Below are 24,117 nucleotides of genomic sequence, written 5' to 3'. Positions count from 1 at the left end.
GTATTCCATACCATAGCACGTGATGCCCAGGATGCATACTGGGAAAGAGAGGAAAATGGAAGAGGGAGCACGCGGTGCTCGGCCGGGCAGGGTGGAGTGAGTTATGGGTCGGTGGCTGGTGGGGTGTTGTATTCTTTTCGCTTGTTATTGGCTGTATCATTATTATTTGTAGTAGTAAATGGCGGTAGTGATTATTGTGTTATGCCTTAGCTATTAAACCGTTCTTATCTCAATCCGTGGGGGCTACATTATTTGGATTCTCCTTCCTAACTCTCCGGGAGTTGGGGGACTTGGTTTAAACCACGACACCCCTCCATCACACTTCCTCAGTGTTATTGTGGAAGCAGTCTCTTTTTTCAATTCTGTTTCGGTGTGTTGAAGCAGCTAACGTCACTAGTATCTTTTCACATAAGATTCTCTTTTCTTAACTCTGTTCCAGTAGCGCTTCTATGAAGTTTATGCAACCTTTTAAGATAAAGATGGCCAGAACTAATTATCATAGTATTCCAGAAGAGATACCAGCTGTGCCCTGCTCAAAGGTGTTTAATCAGTCTGTCCAGGAGGCACCTTAACTAGTGTGTCCTAGGATTACAAACGTCTTTTTCATAACAGCTTCACATTGATGGGCCACAGTCATCCATCATCAAATAATGCCCCAGGTCATTCTCTTTGTTTTCTTTCCAACTGATGGGTTTCCACTCTATAACGCATAGGGGTTGTGAGATTTTTATTGCTCTAGATGCATGTTCTTGTACTCTATACTTTGATATGTCATCCCATTTCAAGGTTATCCAAGTTTTTCTGTGATGGTCATCGTCCTCTGCGTGGTAATGTTCCCAATTTTGTATCATCAGCAGATGTTGACAGTGTAAACTTTCTTTAATGTCAGCTTATCAGTGATTAAAACATTAAACAAAAGTAGTTGCAAGATTGATTTTTGAGGAAATCCACTAGTAGCCTTCTATAGAAAGTTAATATGACCCATTTTGGAAGTGTTCAGGGCCAGGCTGAATAGGGCTTTGAGCAACCTGATCTAGTGGAAGGTGTCCCTGCCCACGGCAGGGGGCTTGGAACTGTATGGTCTTTAAAGTCCCCTCCAACCCAAACCATTCTGTGATTCTATGATTTTGGTTTGTTTCAGTGTTAATGTGGTTTTGCTTATTTTTTGTGTTTGCAAAATTAGTTACTAGAAGAGGGCATTCTGTAATGTCTTTTCTTCAAACTCTTTTTTTGCTACCTTGTTAGAAACTGCATATGTTACAGTGCTAACTTTTTCCTTACCTTATAAAGAGCTGTGAATAACAGTTATTAGTCAGTAAATCCCATTATGAGGGGAATCACCAAAAGTTTCCATCTGGTTGAAACAGAAACAATGTATTCTTTTGAAAAAAAAATAATTGCTATAATATGAATCGTGTTCAACACCCATGAAATTTTTCACTCTGAAATACTTAGCATCATTAAATATTTGGCCTTGTGAAGAGAGAGCACTGAGTGAAGCTTTAGAAAAAGAAGACATGGTTTTAGACAATATTTTAATTAAATACATTCATCCATGTCCACTAAAGCAATATATTCCGCAATAATTTTGAGATCAGTGATATGTTTTATACTTTAATGGGAAATAAATTTTATATTAAATATGCACTCATTTTTTAAAAATAAAACTTCCCAGAAGTGCTTGATTTTAAAGACTGTGTCAATACAAATCCAGTATTTTGATGAAAAAATCTACACATCTTATTGCAAGTGAAAGCAAAATGAAACAAAATGTTTCTACTCTTCATTTCTACTCTTTCTTCCATAGGAACAAATATATCCATTCTTTTTTTCACTTACAGTCATTCAAAACAATTATTCATAGGATTGTGTGGTTCCTCTCAATGTTTATAGATTTTCTCTAGATGAATCAGATTTACCTAAAGTGTGCTGAAGTTATTCCAATACAAAGCACCGATGCTTTACATTTATTTACCATATGGAAATAATGTGATATGCCTCAGTTATCTGCTATGACCAGACCCACTTTTGAATTTGGTCAGTGTGCATGACATCTGTGGACTTCATTCAGGGCTGCCACCCTGAAAAAGGAAGCCAAATCTTTTCCTGAAACTGTATTCTCATTCCATGAGGAAATCGGTATGTTTTAACAAGGCAGACAGGGCAAACTCAGTAGGCTATGTAGTTAATACAAGATTAGTGAAGCAGAGACTTAAGTAAATATGAATTAACCAGTATGCATAGGTATTGTGTTACCGAAATAAAAGGAACTCAATCCCAATTGTGAAGAGGAATCCTTAGCCGTATAAAGAACTAGGTTGCTGTGAAAGGTTAAAAAACATCTTGACTCTGCTTTTCACTGTATACCTATGTATATCTAAAATCTGATCATAGGATTTCACACCTTCGTACTTCTATAGGGTCCGGTCCAGTCCAGCTTTTCAGGAAAGCCAGACTTCGAATTGTCTGAGTCTGTATGTTAATTTTTAGAACCACATAGTTCTCAAATAATATTCATCTGTTATATTAATTCCAGTGTGCTTTCAAACAGTGTCAGTTGTCTAAAAATAGGGAAATAATAAAATAATCTCATCTTTGGGTGAGTGGAATTCACATTATTCTTGGTCTGTGGAAGGTTATTGCAAGAATTTATACTGAGGGGCATCAGATACTCTACTGCTCCCTTTGTGACTGCGTCCCGTGAAGTGGTTGTTCTCCAGAGCACATTGTTTGATTGTTAAAGGTCAGCTTTTAGAGCAATAAAAGGCACATTTTTCCTGGTCTGAAGACAAGCACGACCCTGCATCCTGGGTGGCATTACTTTTTTGCCATATACTCTTAGATTATTCATTGTAGACTGAGGGAAACAATTCATTTCCCTCAGGCAGTCTAAGGCAGTGAATAACTTTGTCCTAGGACAGTTTTATGTATTCAGCTTCATTCATAGTTTTTTTTTTAAATTTTTTAGTATTAGTGTCATTGAAATGCATACACTTGTTTAGTTCCAAATATTTTAAGTGTGTTGCCTTGCATCCTCAATATCACCATTCTCAGCCTGTCAGAAACTGTAGGATGTCTCTTTCCTATGTGTCATTGTCAGTGAGAGTTACCTACCTGTACATATCCAAGCATCTGGTTTCTGCACAGCCATTGACTACAGATCCCATCTTCTGTGGTTCTTAATCTGTAGTGTTGATGGACCTTTGTGATCTCAGTAATATGAAGAGAGATAAGAGACTGAAATTCATCCTAGTTGAGACAGTTTGAAATATGTAAGGCATAGTCTCAGTTTCTTACAGTATAGTTATGATCTGAATGTATTCACATGCAAAGCCCTGACAGGTCTTGTGCAGCAGGAACTCAGTTTCCTGAGTTAGACCACAAAGAAAGTGATCTTATGCTTATCTGCATTCCAGTTGCCAACATCGTGGTCTACAGAGAAGATGGCTTTATGGTTTCTACGGTTTGTGAGGTTATTTCAGGCATTTTGGAAAGAGGTAGATATTTTTCTTGAAAGTCATTCTTGTGTTGTTCCTCATGGAAGGAAAACTCATTGTCTTTGAAATTCCTTTATACAGTGAGCTCCTCATGAAAAAGGCCCATGATTTGCAAGTGTGTACTCATTTCTATTTTTGAATGAAGGAATAGTTCATTAAGGTGCATGTTACTGATCACATGACTGAAGCTATACGTTCTTCTGCATTTGGTAGAAAAGTAGTAGTATTAAAACTATTAAATGATACATTTATAATTATTCAAGCTTAGTATATAAAATAGTAAGATACATGCAGTTAGCACTTACTTGTCTTTAGCTGCTAGCTATATGAAATTACTTGGAGTTAATCTATGGATTCTTCATTAACTGTACACAGTTAGTGAACACCGCAGACAGTATTTTAAAGGTTCACCTTTTAAACCCAGTGATTTCAGAATTTGTATGCCTGTGTTCTCTTTTGCTTATCATTTTATTAGTATGTATAGTCTTTGTATTACTTGCGTATCGCAGTGTTTCCTCATTCTTCCTTAATTTTCTGTTATATAGTTTGTTTCCTACAGTTTGGCAGCTATAACATTATTATTTACTTTGTGCCATCCTACTTCTGAAATGGATTTTATTCTTGAAGACAGAGAAATCTATTTTGAACTGCCTTTTCAAATTTAGTGTTTTGTAACCAAGTGCACTGACATAAAAGGGAGAGATTACCATTCAGTTCAGTGGGCAACAGAGTGGATTAGAAAGGGGGATGCATCTTATCAACTATGCACATTCATAGCATAGCTCTACATCTGAGCTTCACCCCCATCTCCTCTCATACTCATTGGAGAGAAAAAGCAGCTTCTATAGTATGATTCATTTCATTTTAAATGAATGTCTAAAATAGGATATGTGAATTGCACTCTGAAAGAGCAAATTTCTTCCCACTGAGTATAGAGGGAACCTGAGTGGGTCAGATCTAGAGCTGTACAATGGAGCAATCAAGTTGGGGTTTATGCATTCCATCCCAGGCTATGAAGCCCACAGTTGCTGGCCAGGCATCTAATATTTGTTCGAGTCCCATTGACTTCATCAGGACCCTAAAGCATATATCAATGCATTGTAATTTATTTTGATAAGCAGATTTTACTGATTGTTTTCCTGAAGCTTTTTGTACTTCTAATCATATTCCTGTAAAAAATCAATAGTGTTTGTGTAAAAAATCTATATTGTTAAATAAGTTAAAATACAGTATTTGAAGTCAAAGACATGATAAGGAGGAAAATTACATATAATACGTATATATATACATATAATACATGTATATGTATATGTGCATATGTACATATAATACATATAAGGACAAAAATTACACATATATAATTTTATGTATACTTTTAGGTGCACATTGAAAGAAAATTGTACTCATTCGAACAGCATAAAGGGTTGGTATAATATTTCACATGCACCTGATAAAGATCTGAAAATCCAGCTAAGTTTCCCTGCCAGATATCAGGTATGTACACTCAGTTTTATGCATGTTTCTTTATTGTGACTTAAAAGATGTCATTTTGTCACTTATTGCAGCTTCCCTTCTTTTGTCACCATGTTCCATGTATTAGTCTCTCTTGTCTGGACAACTGGCAAATGTATTGGAAATCCCAATAAGTTGAATGTGTCAATCAGATAGATGTTTTCTTCCTCTTGTATAAAATGTATCCTGAAGCTATACTCCAGAATGTTAAGTCAAAAATTCACCCTGCTGACAAAGGCAACATTTTCATTATATCACTTGTCAGCTATTTTAATATTCCCAGTGACAATATATCAAGTGCATTATGTAAGTTTTGAGCTTTGTAACAAGTTACAAAGCATTCACTGGGACACATATGCTAACACAAATGCATCTTTAAGTGCTCAGTATTAGTATTTACTCAGTATCTGTTCACAGCACACACAGCCTTGAGTATTTGATTATCAAGTATTGTGACTGGCCACTTAATCTGCATGCTATTGTTTCTGGTTTCCTGATTGAATGCACTAATGTGATCATATTTGTAAAGCGCTCTCAGCCAGAAACAAAGGATAATTCATTACAAGTCAACTTCTTTTTCATAATTAAGTGTACTTCGGTTATGGATGCAAGCGTCTCTCTGTGAGGATTTGTATATTCTGGCTCAAATATTTCTAAAGGACTATAGCAGCATATAATGCTGTTATATATAATGCTGTTGTAAAGCTGTTATAGCAAAATTCTTGGTTTAAAATCCCAAATTGTTCCAGATTGCTCCCCTAGCATAGCTTACAGATCCATTTGATTTCTGGAAGTAAGCAATGCTATTCCTTTCGGGACTCTTTGGGTATTGCTTTTTCAGTTGGGAGAGGCCCTCTCCTTTGAGAAGCTACCTAGTGAACTGTCTGCTTCCACCATAAACATTTTCATTTTGTGCACTTCCTAATTTGTAGTTTGCTGTAAAGACAAGGTGAGAACTTGGCAAACATTACAAGAAATCTGTTTTATTCTTTTTTTTTGTTGTTTTATAGGTTGCTATGTCTGCAAGTATAAACAAAATCCTTACTTCCTGTATGATAAAGATTATAACACCTGCTGAAATATTTTACGAAAATGTGATACTGAAAAACTCATCCTGTTTGTGCAATCTGACCACTGTGGTGATAACTGATAATGGTATGTTTTACTTGTACATGTGTTTAATGCTTATTCACTGTCCTTTATTACTGAGAAGAACTGAACATAAATACAGGCCTAATAGTGAGTAGGTAATGCTTTTTATTAAACGTCCCTGAAAAAAATGTTTTGTCGTCAAGTGATTTGAGTAAACTCACACTATTCTTGATAATTAAAGATTTGATAATATGCAGTCCTTTCTAGGAGTAATAAACATGTTAACCTAAGGTTAGAAGAGCTTCTTCAGTTCAGCCTGTAGCAGTGCAGTGAATGTATTAAGAGTATATTTATATGGTGCCATTAATCAGTGTCCACGGAAACTTTAGATAGCTGCAGTGTCAATCAAGCAGGCTAGAGCTATGGAAGCAGCATGATCCAGTGCTCTGCCTTGACAAATTAACCCATCTTAAAACCTTTCTCTCATCTTCCAACAGAATTTGATTTTGCAAGAAACTGTACTAGCATATGTAAGAGGAAAGTCTGACTATGAATGCCTGTGCAATAAATAATCTTAACATTCAATTAACTGTTTCAACCTAACTTAAACACTATGAGAAAGTGACTGTCTCATGTAGAGGATTAGCAGAGAAATTGAGGAGCAGTTTGGGTAGTACATCTGTTTGGCTTAATTTCATTCATTGTTCTGACTTACTAGTTGTATCAATTTGCAATATATCTTGTACTGCTTTGTTCACCACTAAATCTCAGAGAGTAGAGATCTGAGCCATTTTTATTGGACACATGCTGCATGTAGTCTGTTTTGTGCATCTTATGGGCTACTACAAGTTTTAGAATGAAGTGGTAAATTACTGAATGTCTAAACCTTTGAGTTGTTCTCTAGGCTTTGGTCTTACAGATCAGATGATAAGCCTTACCGTATAATCTTACTTGACTAATAGGAGTAAAACATCCCCCTTGTGTTGCTTCAAGGGTCTGTATAGAAGCACAGAGCTTTTATAATACAGGTTGACCTTGTTCATTTTTTGATTTGTTTATATTGGAGTAGACAAGAGTTTTAATCTAAACTGAGGGACAGAGATAGCAAGCCCAAGGATACCGTGTGCTCTTAAGTGACTTGAAGAGGAATCAGAGTTCAGATAAATGCCTGCCTTTATCTTTTCCTAGATAGTACACCCCAAAAGACATGTAATACTCTGCTTGGATTGGATTCTCTTATAATACTTTTGTGTATTAAGAGTAATGGCAGACTTAAAATGACCTGTTCTTCTGAAGATCTCAGTGCTGCAGAGAGCTTTGTTTCTCAGGGACCCTTGCCTGTGAAGGAGGTTCCTTGGAATACTGGGAATATTGGGATCTCAGGAACTCATCCTATGGTCTTTGTATGGGAAAAGCCTCTCTGGCATCATGCAAGGGTTGTGTCAAGTTCTTGTCCAGTATTAATTTGGGAATCAAGAAAAGATTGTCACTAGCAGGTGACAGGGTGATATGATCTGTGAGTATCCTGGTCTATTAAGCTGTCTGTAGTAAACATTGATAGTAGATTTTTAAGGGGGACAGATGCATTAGAGAAGAAAAAAAATGTTCTTTATTGCCTCAGCCCATGAAGACTTGTTTTGTTAGAATTATGTAGTACATTGCTTTGGTTCTCTGTCTTCTCAGATTAAGGCTTTCTCTTCCTCCATTAGCAGGTTTTCAGAGTATAGTGTTACAGAAGCCAGCTTGCTTTGCCTGTGAATTGTGCCAAAGATGAGCCCTTTGACAGTCTTAACCAAAGGCTGTGAGTTTAGCTTGTGCCCCCACTATTACTGCCGCTCATACACTCTTATGAGCTGAGATATATTAGTGGATAATGCAAGTATGGAAATTATGTTGACTCTTTATGGTACCTTATGTAAAGTGACCTCAGTCTCACAAGAAGGTGCACTTGCAAAACTCCTTCAGATATCATTTCTGGAAAAAATAAACGACCGCTTTGAAATACCTTCTACCCAATGCAGTCTGATGCATTTTGAAAGGTCAGCCCAGGCCATACAGAAAATAATAGGTTCCATTAATTTCAGCTCAGACAAAATCAGGAAAACATTTTTGACAGCATTGTTTTTAAAATATTTGTACAGACTTAAAAGGATTTGTACAAATGTAAAAGAGAAAACAAGCTCTGCCAGAAGTAGATCAATTCCTAACTTTTACTTACTCCTCCTAGAATCATACTATTTCTCAGTAGCTCATGGCTTGACACCCTTCTCGTGTAATGCTGTAGGCAAGGGATTTAGACAATTAGATGCTTGGTGAAGGATTTTAGAATGTCTGCGTGTGCTTCTCCACATCTTCACGCATTAAGCACCTTAAAAACTCAGACTCTTTGGTATCCATTAAGGTATTTAAGCATACAAACAGTCCCAATGGCTCTTTCTAACACATCGTGCAGGTGACCTCTACAGTGAGCACCCAAGTGCCAGGCTGACATGTAGAGGGAGGAGATACTTTTTATTTAACAGTGTAGATGTAGCCAAAGCTGGCTTTCATCTGAGCAAGCCAGCCTGTCATGAAGACAAAGCAAGGTAGGTATACTTTAAATCTGTGTAACTTTCACAGATTAAAAAAGCTATCTACTTCCTAGCATAGAGAAGCTGGAAAAGTCTGCACACATGGGTTTCATTTGATCTCAGACAGTCATTCATTTCACAGACGTACACATCTGCAGGCACACAGATGAAAGGGAACATGGCTTAAGTGGTACATATCTAACTCTACTTTTCGATGTGGTATTCTGCTCATAGGAGAAGATACTCTTTCATTCCACAGCTGCCAGTGAATTGTCGGTATAGTAATTGCTAGCTGAAATAATGGCAAATTGACTCATGCAATCATAAAAGATTTAAATAGGATGAAAATTGCTACTGCATAGATTACAAAAGAAGACTTTGAAACTAAGTCTCAGACTGAAAGAGAGAGAAGTGTGGTATGTTGGGGTCTCTCACATTGAAACAGTCTGATGTGTTAGAGGGCTTGAATTTGGGGTCTGGCTGTGCCACAGTATACCACTGTGTGCTCTCTGGGAGGTGATCTTATATCCTGGCTTCATGGTAGCATTTCCATATCTATATCCTTACAATAACATTGTTTTTGTATGTCATGCAGTGATAGCATCAAGCTTAATTAGTGAGAGTGTATGAAGTCTTGGAATAACTCAGCTGACAGGTGCTATGGGAGGATGAAATTTAGTTATTTTTATCAGAAGTCAAAAGCGTGAATGAATGTATGAGAGAAGGTGCATAGCATGTAGAGAACAGGTGAAGAAGGCACTTGAGCTTTCAACTCAGTTATTTTTTACAGTTATTTCTTGTAATATCCAGCATATGTGTAACTGTGACATTTTTCCAGATTGTCTTGTTATCGAAGCATCGCTGTCCTCAAGCTCTTGGAATATCACACAAACATTTCAGTTGAAAAAGTAAGAGCCTGGTTCCTATTGAAGTTCACTGAGGGGTTGGAAGAGGGGAGGGAGGATGGGGGCCTGAAGTATGATAGTTCTTTTTTTATTTATTTATTAAGGAAATACATTTCACTAAAGATTATCAAATCCCTTTTCTTGGCCCATTTCTTCCTTCTCCTCCTTTTTTATTGTCCTTGGAAAGCTACTTCTTCTGATGACTCTTTTATTTAAGGGGACTCTGGCAGCTGGCGGTAGGGAAGTTGTTACAATGACTGAACTTATGACAAGTGCCTGAAGAGATAATAAAAGATCACAATGACATTAAAATACGTTTTGTCCTTGTGAAAAAGATGAGCCTCTGGTACTCAGAATAAGTCCTAGATTAGAGGAATCAAGATTCCGTAAAAGTTATTTATGGATCTGTTTTTTAATAGAGCCAGGTACAATTGAAATATGGTCCACAGGTAACATAAATACAATTAAAACAGAAAATTGCATCTAATCTGCTTATAGGAATAATGAATACCTATTGTTCTGTGCACATTATTTTTCAGAGCCACACGCTTTGTTGAGAGCTCGCAATAGAAAGCATTTCTACCCAGTACATGGCCTAACCCTTTATGATATCTGGTTGTTAAAACTTAGAAAGATCTGGTTAACACATGCCGTAGGTAACTACAGCGTTCCTGTTCAGAACCCTCCTCTGCTATATGCAGAGGCTAATTCACAAGCCCTTGGGATGAAATTGAACTCCTGTTTTTTGGGAAGTGGAATATCACTTGGTCCCTGGAGCAATACAGGAAAGGAGCTGTCTTTCTCTAAATCAGAGCATTTCTCAGCATGTGTGAAGAGGGCCTGTGCTGCTCTTGCCTCTCCTCCATGCTGATAGATGCATTACAAAGCAAGGTGTGGACAAATTAGTCTCCAACGGGCATATTTTTTGGTAGGGGAAGGCAATAGCAAACTAGCAGTACTTGCTAGCACTACGCACACAGAACAGAAGTTCAGACAAGCTGCGAGTCAGTAATGGTTTTCTGCCCCTTTCTGGTTAAGTATTATCTGGCCACTTTTGTACCAGAGAAAACCACAACAAAATGAAATCCAAAGTGTTCCAACTGCTTCATGCTTTTTGGAAATTTATGACTCAGCATCTCAGCACAGACTGTATTTCATATTAAATTTGTCCTCAGAATAAGCACAACAGAACAATGGGCTTGGAGCATAAATGCAGGTTATGTGGTTTACACGTTTCATTACATATTTGCCAAGTTCTCAGGAGTTTGTGCTGTTTTCTGTCACTTGAAATTTTATATTCATGGCTGAATCTAGATTGAGTTCCTGTGTCTTACAAAACCTCTGTTTTCTGTATTCCCAGCTGCTTACAATGTATACACAAGGGTCAATGTGACAGCTGTAAATGGACGCGTGTCTCTCCTGCCACCACCTGCCAGGTGAAGTTTCCTGGGAAGGGCTGGGATCCCCTGTGATGCCTTTTCCTTGTGTTTCTTACATCTGAGCAGCAATCTCTCTCTTCCTTGTCCTGACGTGGAGAAATGCTGATTTTTTTTTTCAGGATAGTTGTAATGCAGCTGCTTCCAAGGGGATCACCACTGCACAGAAAACAGAGGTTAGTTAGCGTCTTAAGATTGGCAATATTGTGTTTCTGTGGGTTGGGGGAGAAATGTATTTAAAATTATTAGACTCTGTAGCAGGAGTAGAAATCTGGATGAGGAGGCAGTCAGTTGGTTACATAGAAAGGTAATGCAGAACTTGATACTATTTTTTTCATAATACTTTGTTAGTGCTTAAAGGTACCAATAAAGATTTACATTTCAGACCCAGACACTAAGACAGTGAGCACTGAAGTAGTCACGTGCCTACCTCCAGAAGCAGTATTTACAATATTGTTTTAAATGCCGAAGTCCTTGTATGCTGTATTTTGACACGCCACAGGAGCCAGCGTACATGAGGGCTGGGATGTGTAAGCTGACCAACACCACCAACAAAAAAAAACCAAAAACAAAAATAGAGGAAAACATCTTGAACTTAATCTCTTACCTAGACTTAAATGCATGTTTGAGTTCTGCTGTCATAGAGAACTCTGCTATTTAGGTTTCAGAGTTCCAAACTTCTTCATTTCATGTAGTCAGATCACAGCTTCTCCTGAAACATAGCTGCCAGGGGAGCAGAAGAAATGGGAGGGGGATGTGCCATCCAGTTTCTAAGTGACTAGAGTTTGCATCCAGGAACTGAGATCCCTGGGTGTTAGTAAAGCCCTGGTTCACATTTCAGAAAAAAATTCAGGGCTCTCAGGCTGTAGACAAAACTGAAAGTGGAGCTACTCTCCGTCTATCCTGCTCAAGGGGGATCACTGAAAACAAAGGAGTGTCACTGGTGCCAGAGTACCTTTTGAATCGGGTTGTTTAGTTTCTGTTGAAATCAGACAGACTGTGAGTGTACAGTCCTACATGATTTGCCTCATAGAGCAGCCCTTTAACCGCAAGGTTATCCCTTTGTTCTCTGTGGTGCCAAAATGGTTTTATTTTCTCATAAAACTAAGTGGTCTTGTCATAAGTGGTTGCTTATGACATGTAGGTGTTAGGGAAGAAATGAGTAGTGAAGAGAAATTTGACTGATGAGTAGGTACATAGAGGTTTACTGCCTACAGTCTTTGGTTTCTGCTTTTCCGTGAGTAATAGCATAAATAGTATAAATAGCAACTGTGTTCTTATCCCTAAATGTTTTGTTAGAACTACCCAAACTTTTACCTAGGAAGACAGATAAAATTCAGCCTCTTAAATTCAGCTGTTCAGTTGAGGTTTCTTAAACAAAATCACAAAATTAATTTTGTTTTTCACAGAGATGAGTGGGATTGTAGTACTTGTGCTTCTGAGCATTAATATTCTGGATTTGGTCTGCATATAAAGCATTATGGCTGGTGAAAGAATAGAGGAAATTCTTCTTTGCTCTGCTTCCCAGTGCATTAATTTGACATTGGTAAATAGTTGGAATTGCCTGGGAGATGGCTTTCTTCCACATGCCTTATCTTGGAAAGACAGTGATGGACAAGGCAGTGAAAGCACTAGAGGCAGTCGAAATGCAGATGTTTGTTTAGAAGTGATTGATCCATTCAGAGGGCTTGAAATTGCATTTGAAATCCTGCTCTCCTTTGACTGCTGGTGCTTTAAGGAGAGCATACTGGAGAGCTGAGAAAGGGGATTTGTGTTTTCCCACAACCGCAGCTGAGCATTTAGATTAATACACTTCTTTTCAGTGGCAGCCCCAGCCTCCTCCTGACTCCAGCTGCTGGATTCCATGCATGGACCTTCCCGCTCCCTGCACCAGAGCAGCAGAGTGGTTGCACAAGTACGCTTGGCTGGGGAAATTTGATTTGTCTGGAAATAACCATTGTCTTTCGGCTGGTTATTTTTCATCTGTGCTAGTTCCCTAATCGAGTTCTTCACGCGGCCTTGAGGCCCTGTGCTGGCACCACAGGAGGGCTGTGCTGGAGCAGGGATGAACTCCTTAGGGTGACAGAGCCTGCTTAACCTGGGATGCTGCCAGGTATCTCAATGGGACCTGCAGTCATGCTAACCGCACCTCTGAGGATGTGGCTGGCACTGTTTACACAGCCTGGAGGAAGAGTTAGGCTGTCCAGAGGATGTGGCAGGGTGGCTGCAGCTCAGAAATATGGAGCTTTATTGAAGTTGACAGGACTGTGCTGATTTACATCACCTGAGGACCTGGTGCACTCTTTCTGTATCTCTCTCTGAGTTTACACTGCTTCCATCACATGCCTCACAACTAGTGATTTTTATAAATATCCTCCCTTCCCACTGCCAGGCATCTCTCCCCCTGCCACACAGCAACTGGAAGGTCAGAGCCCTTGGCCGCTGGGGAAATGAGCACTAGGGAAACAAGCACTGCAGACCCCAGTGAGGACACTTGGTCCCTTCCACATTCAGTGAGGAAATTCAGTTTCTTTTGCTGCTGAGGGAAGTGTCATGGACCATGGCGGTCAAGCCAGGAGCAGGCTCCCAAGTAGCTGAGGCCAGCTTGCCTTCAGCGCTGTAGGTGACTGTGCTGATGCCATGAGTCCAAGGCAGGACATGGCAAGGGAGTCTGTTGTGCAGCTGCAGGGAAGGCATGATTTCAGGGAGGGACTGAAACTTCCAGAGTGAACTGTTCTTCATGGGATTTCTTCTTGGTATAAGAAAAGAAACAAGGGGTGCTAAGTTAAAGTGCTATGTGGTGTGTGGTGTCTGGCAGGGAGGCCAGCAGCAGCCAAAACAGTATTTTATTCCTTTCTGTAGTATTTGGGTTCTGGATTTCTGTCTGAGGATATTGACTGTCCTTGGTGTGCTAAGGTAGGGCATAAGCACAGAGATGGGATGCAGGTAGAGAAAAGCACTGGCTTTAATTTCTCGGATTTCTGCTTCAGTTGTCCTGATTGCATACTAAGGGTTAAAGTGATCCTCAAGTCAGGGTGGGAGTGAATTTTCCCCCTCAGCGGTTTCTTTTGCCCTTCTCCATTAGCCATATCCGAGGTCACCTTGGAGGCCTTTTTGCAGGCCCTCTAGCCCCAGCCCTTGCACTCTCTTGCCCTTTCCTAAGGCACAAGTTGCAGCTTTCAATCAGTTGTGACAAGTCTCTGATTTGCTGCAGAGTGCTGTGGCATTCTGTGGGCAGTGGTACCATGTGAGGACAGCTCATCCAGGGACCTTTCTGAAATGGGCAAGGTTGTGTTTGCAAGATGGTGATGTGACTCCTGTGGTCCCCTTAGGTCACCAGCCCAAAGTCATGGTGCTGCTCTGAGTACACGAAAAATCAATGGGAAGACAATCTCTGTGGGAAGAACTTTCCTAGAGGCTTTGCACCAGCACCCATCTCATGGTCAGGAAGGCTGAACTGCCCAGTGGATGTATCCACAGGTGTACAGCAGAAATCAGGATAATCACAATATTCTAAAATCTCAGTTTAAACTAGATATTGTCAGTCTAAAAGCAAGCTAGTAATCATTTGCCTGAGAAGGTCCCAAACTGTGGTTTCACATGCATATTTTTCTGTTTTATGAATGTTTTCAGTTTGTTGTCTGAAAGTCACACAGAAAGGAAACTATCTGTGTGACTATAAAACTGGGGAAGCAGCAAAACTGATTAAACATGAGATGCTGTCAAAGGTATCAAGTAAATATACTGGGGGAAAAAGAATCCCTCTTCTAGCTTGATAGTGTTAGTAAGTTACAATAAGTAAATACACAAAGAAAAACACAGTTTAAAAATTGGCCACATTTCTGCAAGACTGTGACAGCATCAGAGCAAACTAGGATTATTCCTAAATCCTGGATTATAGATTTGTAGATTTCTTAGCATCAAAACGGGATACCAGAAAATCCCCGCACTTGTGTTGTACCTTTAGTTCTATGTGTGACTTTCAAAAGACTTTCTAGTAAAACTAATTCTGGGTCTCTTTCTTGACTTTTCATTCTGGGAGTTGACCCTGCTTCCCCTTTTCAGGCCACAAGAGATGCCTTCATTTGTTTCTCCTATCTGTTATGGTGATGGCTCTGTGGGTTTTGTCTTGCATTGCTGCTTAGTTCTTCAAGGGTCACACAAAATCAATCATTTCAGGCTGGGTTTTTATGATACTTACCTTCCAGTATGTTGGATTGTGATTCCTTTGCACAACTTGGCGATGAGATAAATTGAAATGTGAAATATGTAGGTAAAATAATTGGCTTGTAAAGAAGCTGTAATTGACAGTGCTTCCCAGGATCAAGCTTGACAAGATTGAAATTAATAAGAAAAATGTATCTCAGTGCTATAAAACCTACATTCCTGAGTGGTGGTTGTTTTCGCAGCTGTTGTTTAACTGCTTAGCCTTTTTATAACCAGATTTTGTTTTGCTTTGTTTTTTGATAGCATATCAGCATTCATTCCATTGAGCCTTTGTGGATTTCTACATTAGGCAAAAGTGAAATAACAGTCAAAGGAGAAAACTTTACACGTGCATCAGGCATAAAACTGATACTGACTGGAATCACTGGCTGTAAATCAGACATGTGAGTTAAACTTTGAAAAATACTATTCAATTTGCGTGGTGAAAATTAAGCCCATTTTTACCTTAGCAATAACGCTGTGTGAACAGTTTGTCAGGGACCTCTCCTCAAAGACATGCTTTGCACCTCTTTAGTTATACTTCCACTTTAAATTCCGGAAGGATGGAAATTAATTTGGTGTTTGGGAGGGTTTGTGAAGTGGACGGTTCTCTCAGCAGTAGTGGAATGGTTCTGTACCTATGTCTCTCTGTGCCTTACAGCATCTGTTAGGTCACAGGGAACCCTCAGCTTTTGTTTGACTCCCCTCTGCTTCAAAATATTCTGACTAAATTCTAGGAATCTGCTTGTGAAAGCACAGAGTGCCAGGGAAGGGAATCTCTCATTCAACAGCTTGTACTTTTCTCTATTGATGATTGTACAGTGCAACCCCCTAGATAATTAGGCTGTCTTAGTCTGAATCAGTCATTTTCAGGTGCAGCTGGAATGGCTGTGTGTGATTACAGAGCCCATTTTGCATAGCTAGCACTTGAGAAAGTATTCATAATGGTACTGCTCAATTTTTACCGCAACCGTGAATTTTCTGGGGAACACAGAAAAGGAGAAAAGGAGGGAGAGGGAGGAAGTAGAGAGAAAGAGGAAGGAGTGAAAGGGAGGAAGGAGGAGGGAAAGAATTAAAATGAGAGAAAAGGAAGCTGAAGATTCTCATTCTTCACTAGCTCATGGGCCATGCTGGTAGCACAGAGAAGTATACAGTAAACAACAAAATCACACATTGGATTACATAGCCTCATCCTAGGGCCAGAAAATCAATATCTAAATTTTCTTCTGTGATTATTGTGACACACAGTGACTTCATTCCACAGGTGCCCAGCTTTGTCTTTTCAACTTCCTGCTCTGTATTTCCACCTCCATCTGACAGCTCTAAGAGAGATTTCTCTTTTCTCCTTACCCTTTGCTTTGGGTTATAGACTTCTTGTAGTAGCACCAATGAGTAGCATAGTGGCATCTGTGTTTCAACGTCTGTTTTCGTTCTCCTCCAGCATTAAAGTTAGAAATGTGCTAAATGATACACAAATGACATTTGCTCTCCCACCAACACGTAAAGAGGCCAAAAGTATATGTATACAGGCTAATGGGAAAAAATGTTCACCACCAATGACCCTGCATTATGTTTCACCACCATCATGTCTTGCAATCACACCAAATACCTCTTGGATCAGGTAAGCTTCTCTTTCTGTACCTTTTGTGTCTATATAAAATGTAGATTTAATGGTTATATTGAAATGTAGGCCCACTGAGCCGATATGAGCCTCCTTCCTTGGCCAGACTGCAGTTAATGTAAACTTGGATGACTTGCTGTAGCCTGTTGTGGAGAATGAATTTATGCTGGTGAACTGATTTAACATTTAACATACAGATAGAGTCGCAATAGCTGCAAGATGGATTCTGTGTTCTGCAGGATTCTGTCAACTCCTTCCTGCCCACCCCAGGTCTCCTTTGTAGAAGTCAAAAATAGTCTCTTCATACTACAGCTAAATCCAAAATACTGGTAGCACACATAAATTCAAACTTCAGTTAACTTTCATTTCTTGGTACTCATAGACCCTTCATCTCCAAAACAGTATAAAGTATCAGTGAATTGGAAATTAAATGAACATAATCACCACTGCAGTGATACAGGCAGATTTGCTGTAGGCCTGGGGCTTGAAAGACCCCCTTTCAAGCCTTTTGCAGTGTCCTATGGTAGACTTACAGCTCCAGTTGAAGACTTACAGGGTGGTTTTAAGATATTCCCAGGCATGGCTTTCCACCTGTCCCTCTGCCTGCACAGTTATTAACCACTTTCACATTCTTAATCTGCTATCTTGGTGTCAAGCACTGGTAAGTGTGGATTTGAAGTAATGGATTGGGCTGGCAGCTGCAGCAGCTGAGCAGCTAGGATGCATGCCCTCATCTCCAGGTGAGAGGCAGCTCAGGCAGCTGGAAATTAATAATACCTTAAACCACTCCAACTGTGTTCAGCAGAGGTTGTGAGCCAGAGCCCTCAGACACAAGCACCATTGTGTGTGCTGAGACAGATGGTCTGAACACTGCTGAGAATGTTTCCTGTGAGGTGCCTGGCACCATCGGTTCATCCTGAAGAAGGCAAGAATTAAGCACAGGCAGGGCTGCTCTGGGGCAGTGAAATAACATGATTCTCTTTCTTCTAGACAGAATATTAAATCACAGTCTAGTTCTTTGGCTGCATGAATAGAAAACAAGGTGGAGAGTCCCTGAAAAGGAGTGTGCATGTGTATTCATTACATGTCATTTGGTTTTGTGGTAGCAAAAGTATTTACCATTACATGATGAGGAAAGAATGAAAGTACTCTGTATAGCTCTAATTATCTTGTCCTGCAGTTTGACTTTATTGTATTGGCTGCTACCAAAGCAAAATGTACAAGAGTAGTTTATGCACAGCTGAAGCTGTAATGCAGGACTTATCTGTGGGAAAACAGATAATGGTAATCTCCCTTCCCCCTGCCCTTTGTTTTTTTACAGTGGTGGTCGTAAAATTACTACAATTGGTAGAAATTTTAATGTCGTGGACAGTGTGATTATTTCAGATGACCAGAGATCAAACCTCACTGTAAGTCTTAATCTCCTCTATAATACCAAATACAGGCCTCTCGGTAGATTAGGTTTTGTTCTTAAGATTTAAGGAGGATCTCAGTAGTTTTTAAACTCTTGCAGGCACATATCAGTCACCCTACTGAAATAAATATAAACACTTGTAGGATTACAGTTGCTCACATTCTCAGTACAAGATCATGGATACACATAAGCTACTCTGCTGCATCATTCCCTAAGCCTTTTTTCTGTGCCTTAGAGACTTGTTCTAAATCTGTCCTTTTTGAGTCTCCCCAACCTCCATACATGGATCTGTTGGAGGGGAGGGTATGGCTTAGTTCTCTCTGGCTTTGTGTTGAGAACCCACATGGTGCCACTGCCTCAGCAAGGGGCCACAGACTGGAGCTGTTGTTGGGATGAAACCCTTTCTCCAAGGCTTTGAGGAGGTGGGAACCCTGTTGACTCCTGGGCTTGCAGCACAGACACCAGAAAACAGCAACACCACCCCATGGAGTGAACAGGGGGGTGACTGTAGTAACCCACATCTCTCAGGAGTTAAGCTGGGGATGCCAGGGGTGCCAGAGAGCTTGTCCTGCTCTTCTTTTGTCACCTGCATTGAGGGGAAGGAGGGAGAAATCACTGTCACTATTCCTGTCTCACTGCAGGAACTATCTGCCTTAGCAGTGTGCAATCAGCCTTAAAGCAGCGTGCAGAGTGTGTGTTAAATGTGCTTAAAGGTAGACACAGGCTCAAGACAGAAATTTTCTCAGGTGCTCTGCATGCAGCCCTGATCGGAGAGAAGAGGTTTAGCAGATACCTGTGTGAAGTCAAGAAGACATTAAAATGGTTTTGAGTGCCTCTGTTTGTAATTGTACCCACTGTTGGGTACTTAAATAACTATTACAGCTTTGCTATTGCATTTCTAGGTCTCTAGGTGTCCTGGAAATGAATCTGAATATCATTACTTAACGCCAAGCCTGAGCCATGCAACAGAGGGTAAAGTTGTCGATATGATGTTAAAAGTGGAAACTACCTTTATACCATGTGTTAAATTACACTATCACCCTGACCCAGTGTTCATTAACTACCAGCTGCACACTGAGCTCGATCCTGATCTGGAATTGAAAATATATGTAAGTTTGAAAGTAATGAACTACAATTCCTTATTTTAAATAGATGTTTGGGATAATTTTACTGCTTACTGTATTTAATGACTGTTGATTATCTTCAATTTTTTCCCCTCTAGAAAGAAAATGACAACTTAAATATTTCTAAGACTGAGGTAGAAGTTTATCTGTCATATGTGAATGGTGCACAGACCAAAAAGATATGGTTCAGTGTCCAGAATATTACCAAAAAGCCAGACCGTAGCACCATACTGTGCAAATTCAAAAGGGAAGGAACAGACAAGATTGACTTTTCCACAGTGAAAGTTTTTGTAAGTAGAATTCCCTTTTGTTGCAATTCAGGAGTGTTTAGATGTTTATACAAATGTAGCAAAATGTAGCATTAATGCTCTCAATGTTCTTTATAGAGGGAGGAACTGGATGCATTTTCTGCTCTCAGGGTACTTGGTAGCACAGTATCTTCCGCATGTCTAAGCATGCCTGCCTAGCTTAGGTGTCAGTAGAACTCGTTTACTGTCTGATTATTGCTGTGGTGTTAGAGGTAAACTGTGCCACCCAAACTGAACTCACTGCTGCTGAGCTCCAGGAGAGCAGTAGATTGTTACACCTCTGTCTGCAGCACAGACATCACCAACACAGCATGACTAGCTCCGGGAGAGCTCCTCATCTTAGTTCTGTAAGCAATCTGTTGCTGCAGTGTGGTCATGAGGAGTATTGTGCCCTCCCATTCACTTTTTTGTACTGAAGTAGATGAAGATCTTGAACAGTGCGTAGGGATCACCACTGAGACAGAAGAGAAGGCATTTCTGGATAAAGAAGGGGGTGAAATTCAATGTGCAGTGGGAAGGACAAAATGCTTTAAATGCACGGCACAAAGCCAGGCCCAGAACATTATCATGGATGTCAAAGCTAAATGGCAGCTTAAGATACTTGCTCCATGAATAAGATGAAGATGTGAATTTTTTAAAATGCAGTCATCACCATTTATGAGGGAGAAAAATTATGCCAGACTCTTATTGCAGTATATGGTGGTATAAAACTGAAATAACTCTATTGACTTCAAGGCATATGTCTCATAGTAAAGATTAACGAACCTATTCTCAATTTCATATCACTGCTAACTGATCCCCATCTGTGGATCCTGCTATCTGAGCCAGTTATGGCATGGAAAAGCCTTTCTGAGAGTGGTGTTGTATTTAAATATTAACATTGCCTTGCTCATCCTGCAAGCTTCATAGGAGTGACTGTCATAGAAAGGTCACCACTTTGCTAAGGCAAATCAAATGCAATAGTTATAATGTAACATTTCACTTCTGGTACCTTAAAAATGGTTCTTTCCAACATTAAGAAAAATGTAAAAGCAATATATCATCACGTGTTTTTTTCAATCTTATGAATAAATCATCATCGAAGAAGTAGGGCCAGTCTGTGGAAAGGATAAGCTGAGTATAAAAGATAGGTATTGCCTGAGAATAAATGTATGTCTTGCCAGTTTTCAGGAAGAAAGAGGATATTGAGTGTGGTGTCAAAGACAGGATGATCAGTCTGAATGGCAGTATCAAAGAAGAAAATACTGTTCTTGTGACAGAAGAAAGATTCAGATAGATCAAGGGGCTCAAGACAGCAGTAACAGAATCATTCCCATCACAGGACAGAGAAGAAACTGGCACATGGTATTGTAGGCTTAGTAGGAAAGATATGAAATAAAACTGCAGTCAAGAGGCAGTGTATGAGTGGAGAGCTGCAAATATAAACCAGTATTGAAAAGAAAAAAAAAAAACAATTAGGCAAATGGGGGCTTGCTGATTTAATCCTGTTTCTGGGTAAAGCTTTTTAATGTATTTTGAATGAGGGACTCATGGAAGACCTGGAGGTAAATGGAAAATAGGTAATTGTCAACTTCTTTTTAATAAAAGCAGATTATGCTAGATATCTTTATTTCATAAGATGAGTGATTTCCTCAACAACAAAAAAAGCAGTAAATCACATGTACCTGGAAGTCATTCAGTAAACTACTTAACGTGGTGATTATGAAAATGCAGGGATTAGAAAACCTGGATGTGATGTGCGGGGAGCTGACTCTGGGTAAAGTTGCTTTTCATATAGATATTATTTAGGATCACTAGTGACTTAAGCACAAAAATAAGGCATGTGCTAATAACATTTGCTGATGACAAAGCTCAGAGTTATTACCAGTCCAGAGGAGGGTTCATAATGTCATTCAGGAAGGATGAAATTAATTTGGGAGTCAGAACTGGATGAATTCAGATGCACTTTATTTAGTCCATAATTCACAAGCAAAATAAAGATATGGGACCACTTGAATAGGAAAGTTATGATGAAGATTAAAGATAATTCAAATATCAGCAGAAAATGAATGCTTTGTCTCAGTTTGCGGTAAGCAGAGATGATAAACAGAAGTTTCTGCTTTAGGAATTCTTTGGTTGGACATGACAAGTGAAGAAAGGCAGGTGTATTAGTCACACGATGACGCTACCAATGTTTCAGCCTTAGAAAAGGCAAATGGATCCTAGGAAGGTTCAGACCAAAAGTACTTTATATAAAGGAAGCATGAAAAAATATAAATATATGAGGAAAAAAGATTTGATGGAGGAAATGGGTCTGCTTTGTCTTCTGTTCTTTGTAACCCCAGAAATGTGAAGGCTGTGCCCCTTCCAGCCCTGAGGGCTTTCATTGCTTGCTCATGTCTGTGTATCTGCAATGTGACTATCCAGTTGGCAGTTTCCAGCTGCCCAGGCTGCTCACCTCCTGTGACAAACCAGTGATTGAAATCACCAGATCTCTGCCTTCCCTTCTATAACTCAAAATAATTTCAACCCAGCTCTCCTTTTCAATTATCTCAGGCTCATTTCTATCCCTGGCACTTGGTGGTATTATTTTTCTGTATCAGAGTGTATTTTTACCTCTAGTCTGTTTATAGTCTTAGCTACCCTTTATTTATGTGCTTTCACAGTCCTCTTTCATATCCTCCTTTGTGAAATTTCTTCTGCTGTAGTTATCAGTGGTGAATGAGTCAGTTTGGCATCTGGCAGACCTCAGCCCTTTTGTATATTTGTAAGAACTAATGCCTGTCCTGCCTTTGACAAACCCAGTGGCTGTTGGGGAAAGTTGTACATGTATTGTACATTGTGTTTGTTCTTAAGTGGACCTTCAGGAATGCCCTACATCCTACACAAGGAGGTTGAAACTTCTGCAAAGAAATAGACAAGAGGGATGTGGGACAGACATGTACCAAAAATTTGATTTCCCTCATTATTTGCATGATTCTTACCTTACTTTTCTGCTCAGCAAAGTACCATTGTGAGTGCAAAGGAATATTTTTTACTATCAACATGTGCCTTCCTTGCCTCAAAGTGCCAGAACGTTTACCAACAGTTCTGGAGTGCATGAACCCCTGGGCCAGCTGGAGGCCAAATCTTGCTGTTCATTTGGATGTGCTAGTTTGCAGTGAAGCAATGGCAAAATTTGGTGCTGCATTAAAACTGTTTGATCTGGAGGTCCTCCTTGTCACTGATCTGTTGTCTTGTTTAAGCATCCAATACAGTAACAGTTAAATTTGTGTTGGTTCACATACATTTTTTCCACATTGCTGCTGCCTTCACAGAACTCTGCAGAGCCATGGTCCTTCATGTGCCTCAAATACATTTAATTCTTTTTATACATTAAATGTCATTTTAAGCACTGATGTAATACCTGTTCTCTATTAATACAGCCATTATTTTTCTTCAGGTCAAATTAGGAAATTTTGAGCATGAAGTCAAGCCAACATCATCACATGTATATTTGTATGTTCTGATTTTGCTACCTATTGTAGTGGGTGTCATTATAGGTAAGTACAATAATGTGTTTTCAGGTTCTTACTTGCTGAAGGCTATAATCGTGGCACATAAAGACATATACATACATGCACACATTTGTCACAAACAGTCTGGTGGTTTTCCCCTGTTCCACATAAGTTGGACAAAGTTAACTCTGGTCTGGTGATGAATTCTGTCTTGTCATACTACAGGCAAGCCATAGGATTGACATCCTTGTGTCCTAACAAGATATTCCAGCTGTCCGAGCTGGGCACTCCTCCTGTCCCCGAGGCAGGTGTTCCCTAACAAATGAGTTATCCTCAGGCAGTGTTAGTGCTGCTTCTGCTCAGTCTCACTTGGGTTATTTGTGAATTTGTGTGTCATTACTAAATTGATGGAGGTAAATAGTTATCCCCTCCTCTTTCTGTCACTCTTTATTTCTGAATGTTTTGACCCAGCTATATATTTGATAAATTTCCATTTTTGTAGTAAGTTAAGGGGTTGGTTTTTTGGGTTTGTTAATTTCAGGTTTGTTTTTGTGTGTTTTTTTTTTTTTTGGGGGGTGTCCTTTTTAAAAAGTGCATTACCTTTACAGGAGCTGTATCTCATGCCTTTATTCTCTCAAAATAAGCTTTAGAGAAGTTAACCATTTCTGCTTCAGGTTGCTAGTAGTAGAAGTGGAAGAGTCTGTGTCTCACTGTACAGGTTGTATACATAGCAGGGTGTACTGTACTTTCAAACAAAGCTGGATTGACAATTCTAAGATGTTCGAAGAAATGTTTTTTGTTAAACATTAGGGTTTAGATCCAGATAACCAGAGCTCATGTGTACTTGCTCACAGACAACAATAGAAACTGATCCTCCTGGAGAATGCAAGTATATGTTAAACTTTCTGTTTCTTAAAATAATACTAAAACTCATCTTTTATAGAGCTTGTCTGTTT

The 24,117-nt window shown here is 39.5% G+C and overlaps 1 protein-coding gene across 1 annotated transcript in view; it reads left to right on the top strand.

Moving 5' to 3' along the window:
* PLXNC1 (plexin C1) overlaps positions 1 to 24,117 on the top strand; it is a 72,262-nt gene that overhangs the window by 16,961 nt on the left and 31,184 nt on the right. Inside the window, exons 5-15 of the mRNA XM_031043726.2 lie at positions 4,877 to 4,991; positions 6,020 to 6,164; positions 9,510 to 9,579; positions 10,937 to 11,012; positions 11,135 to 11,188; positions 15,483 to 15,622; positions 16,660 to 16,839; positions 18,161 to 18,248; positions 19,156 to 19,362; positions 19,476 to 19,667; positions 23,107 to 23,206. Coding sequence (XP_030899586.2) covers positions 4,877 to 4,991; positions 6,020 to 6,164; positions 9,510 to 9,579; positions 10,937 to 11,012; positions 11,135 to 11,188; positions 15,483 to 15,622; positions 16,660 to 16,839; positions 18,161 to 18,248; positions 19,156 to 19,362; positions 19,476 to 19,667; positions 23,107 to 23,206 — 1,367 coding nt within the window. The remainder of the gene's footprint in view (positions 1 to 4,876; positions 4,992 to 6,019; positions 6,165 to 9,509; positions 9,580 to 10,936; positions 11,013 to 11,134; positions 11,189 to 15,482; positions 15,623 to 16,659; positions 16,840 to 18,160; positions 18,249 to 19,155; positions 19,363 to 19,475; positions 19,668 to 23,106; positions 23,207 to 24,117) is intronic.

Source organism: Melopsittacus undulatus, chromosome 5 (genome assembly GCF_012275295.1).
Source record: "Melopsittacus undulatus isolate bMelUnd1 chromosome 5, bMelUnd1.mat.Z, whole genome shotgun sequence".
NCBI classification, from domain to species: Eukaryota; Metazoa; Chordata; class Aves; order Psittaciformes; family Psittaculidae; genus Melopsittacus; species Melopsittacus undulatus.
The sequence above is the reverse complement of the archived record's forward strand: the minus strand, read 5'-3'. Positions and strand labels throughout refer to the sequence as shown.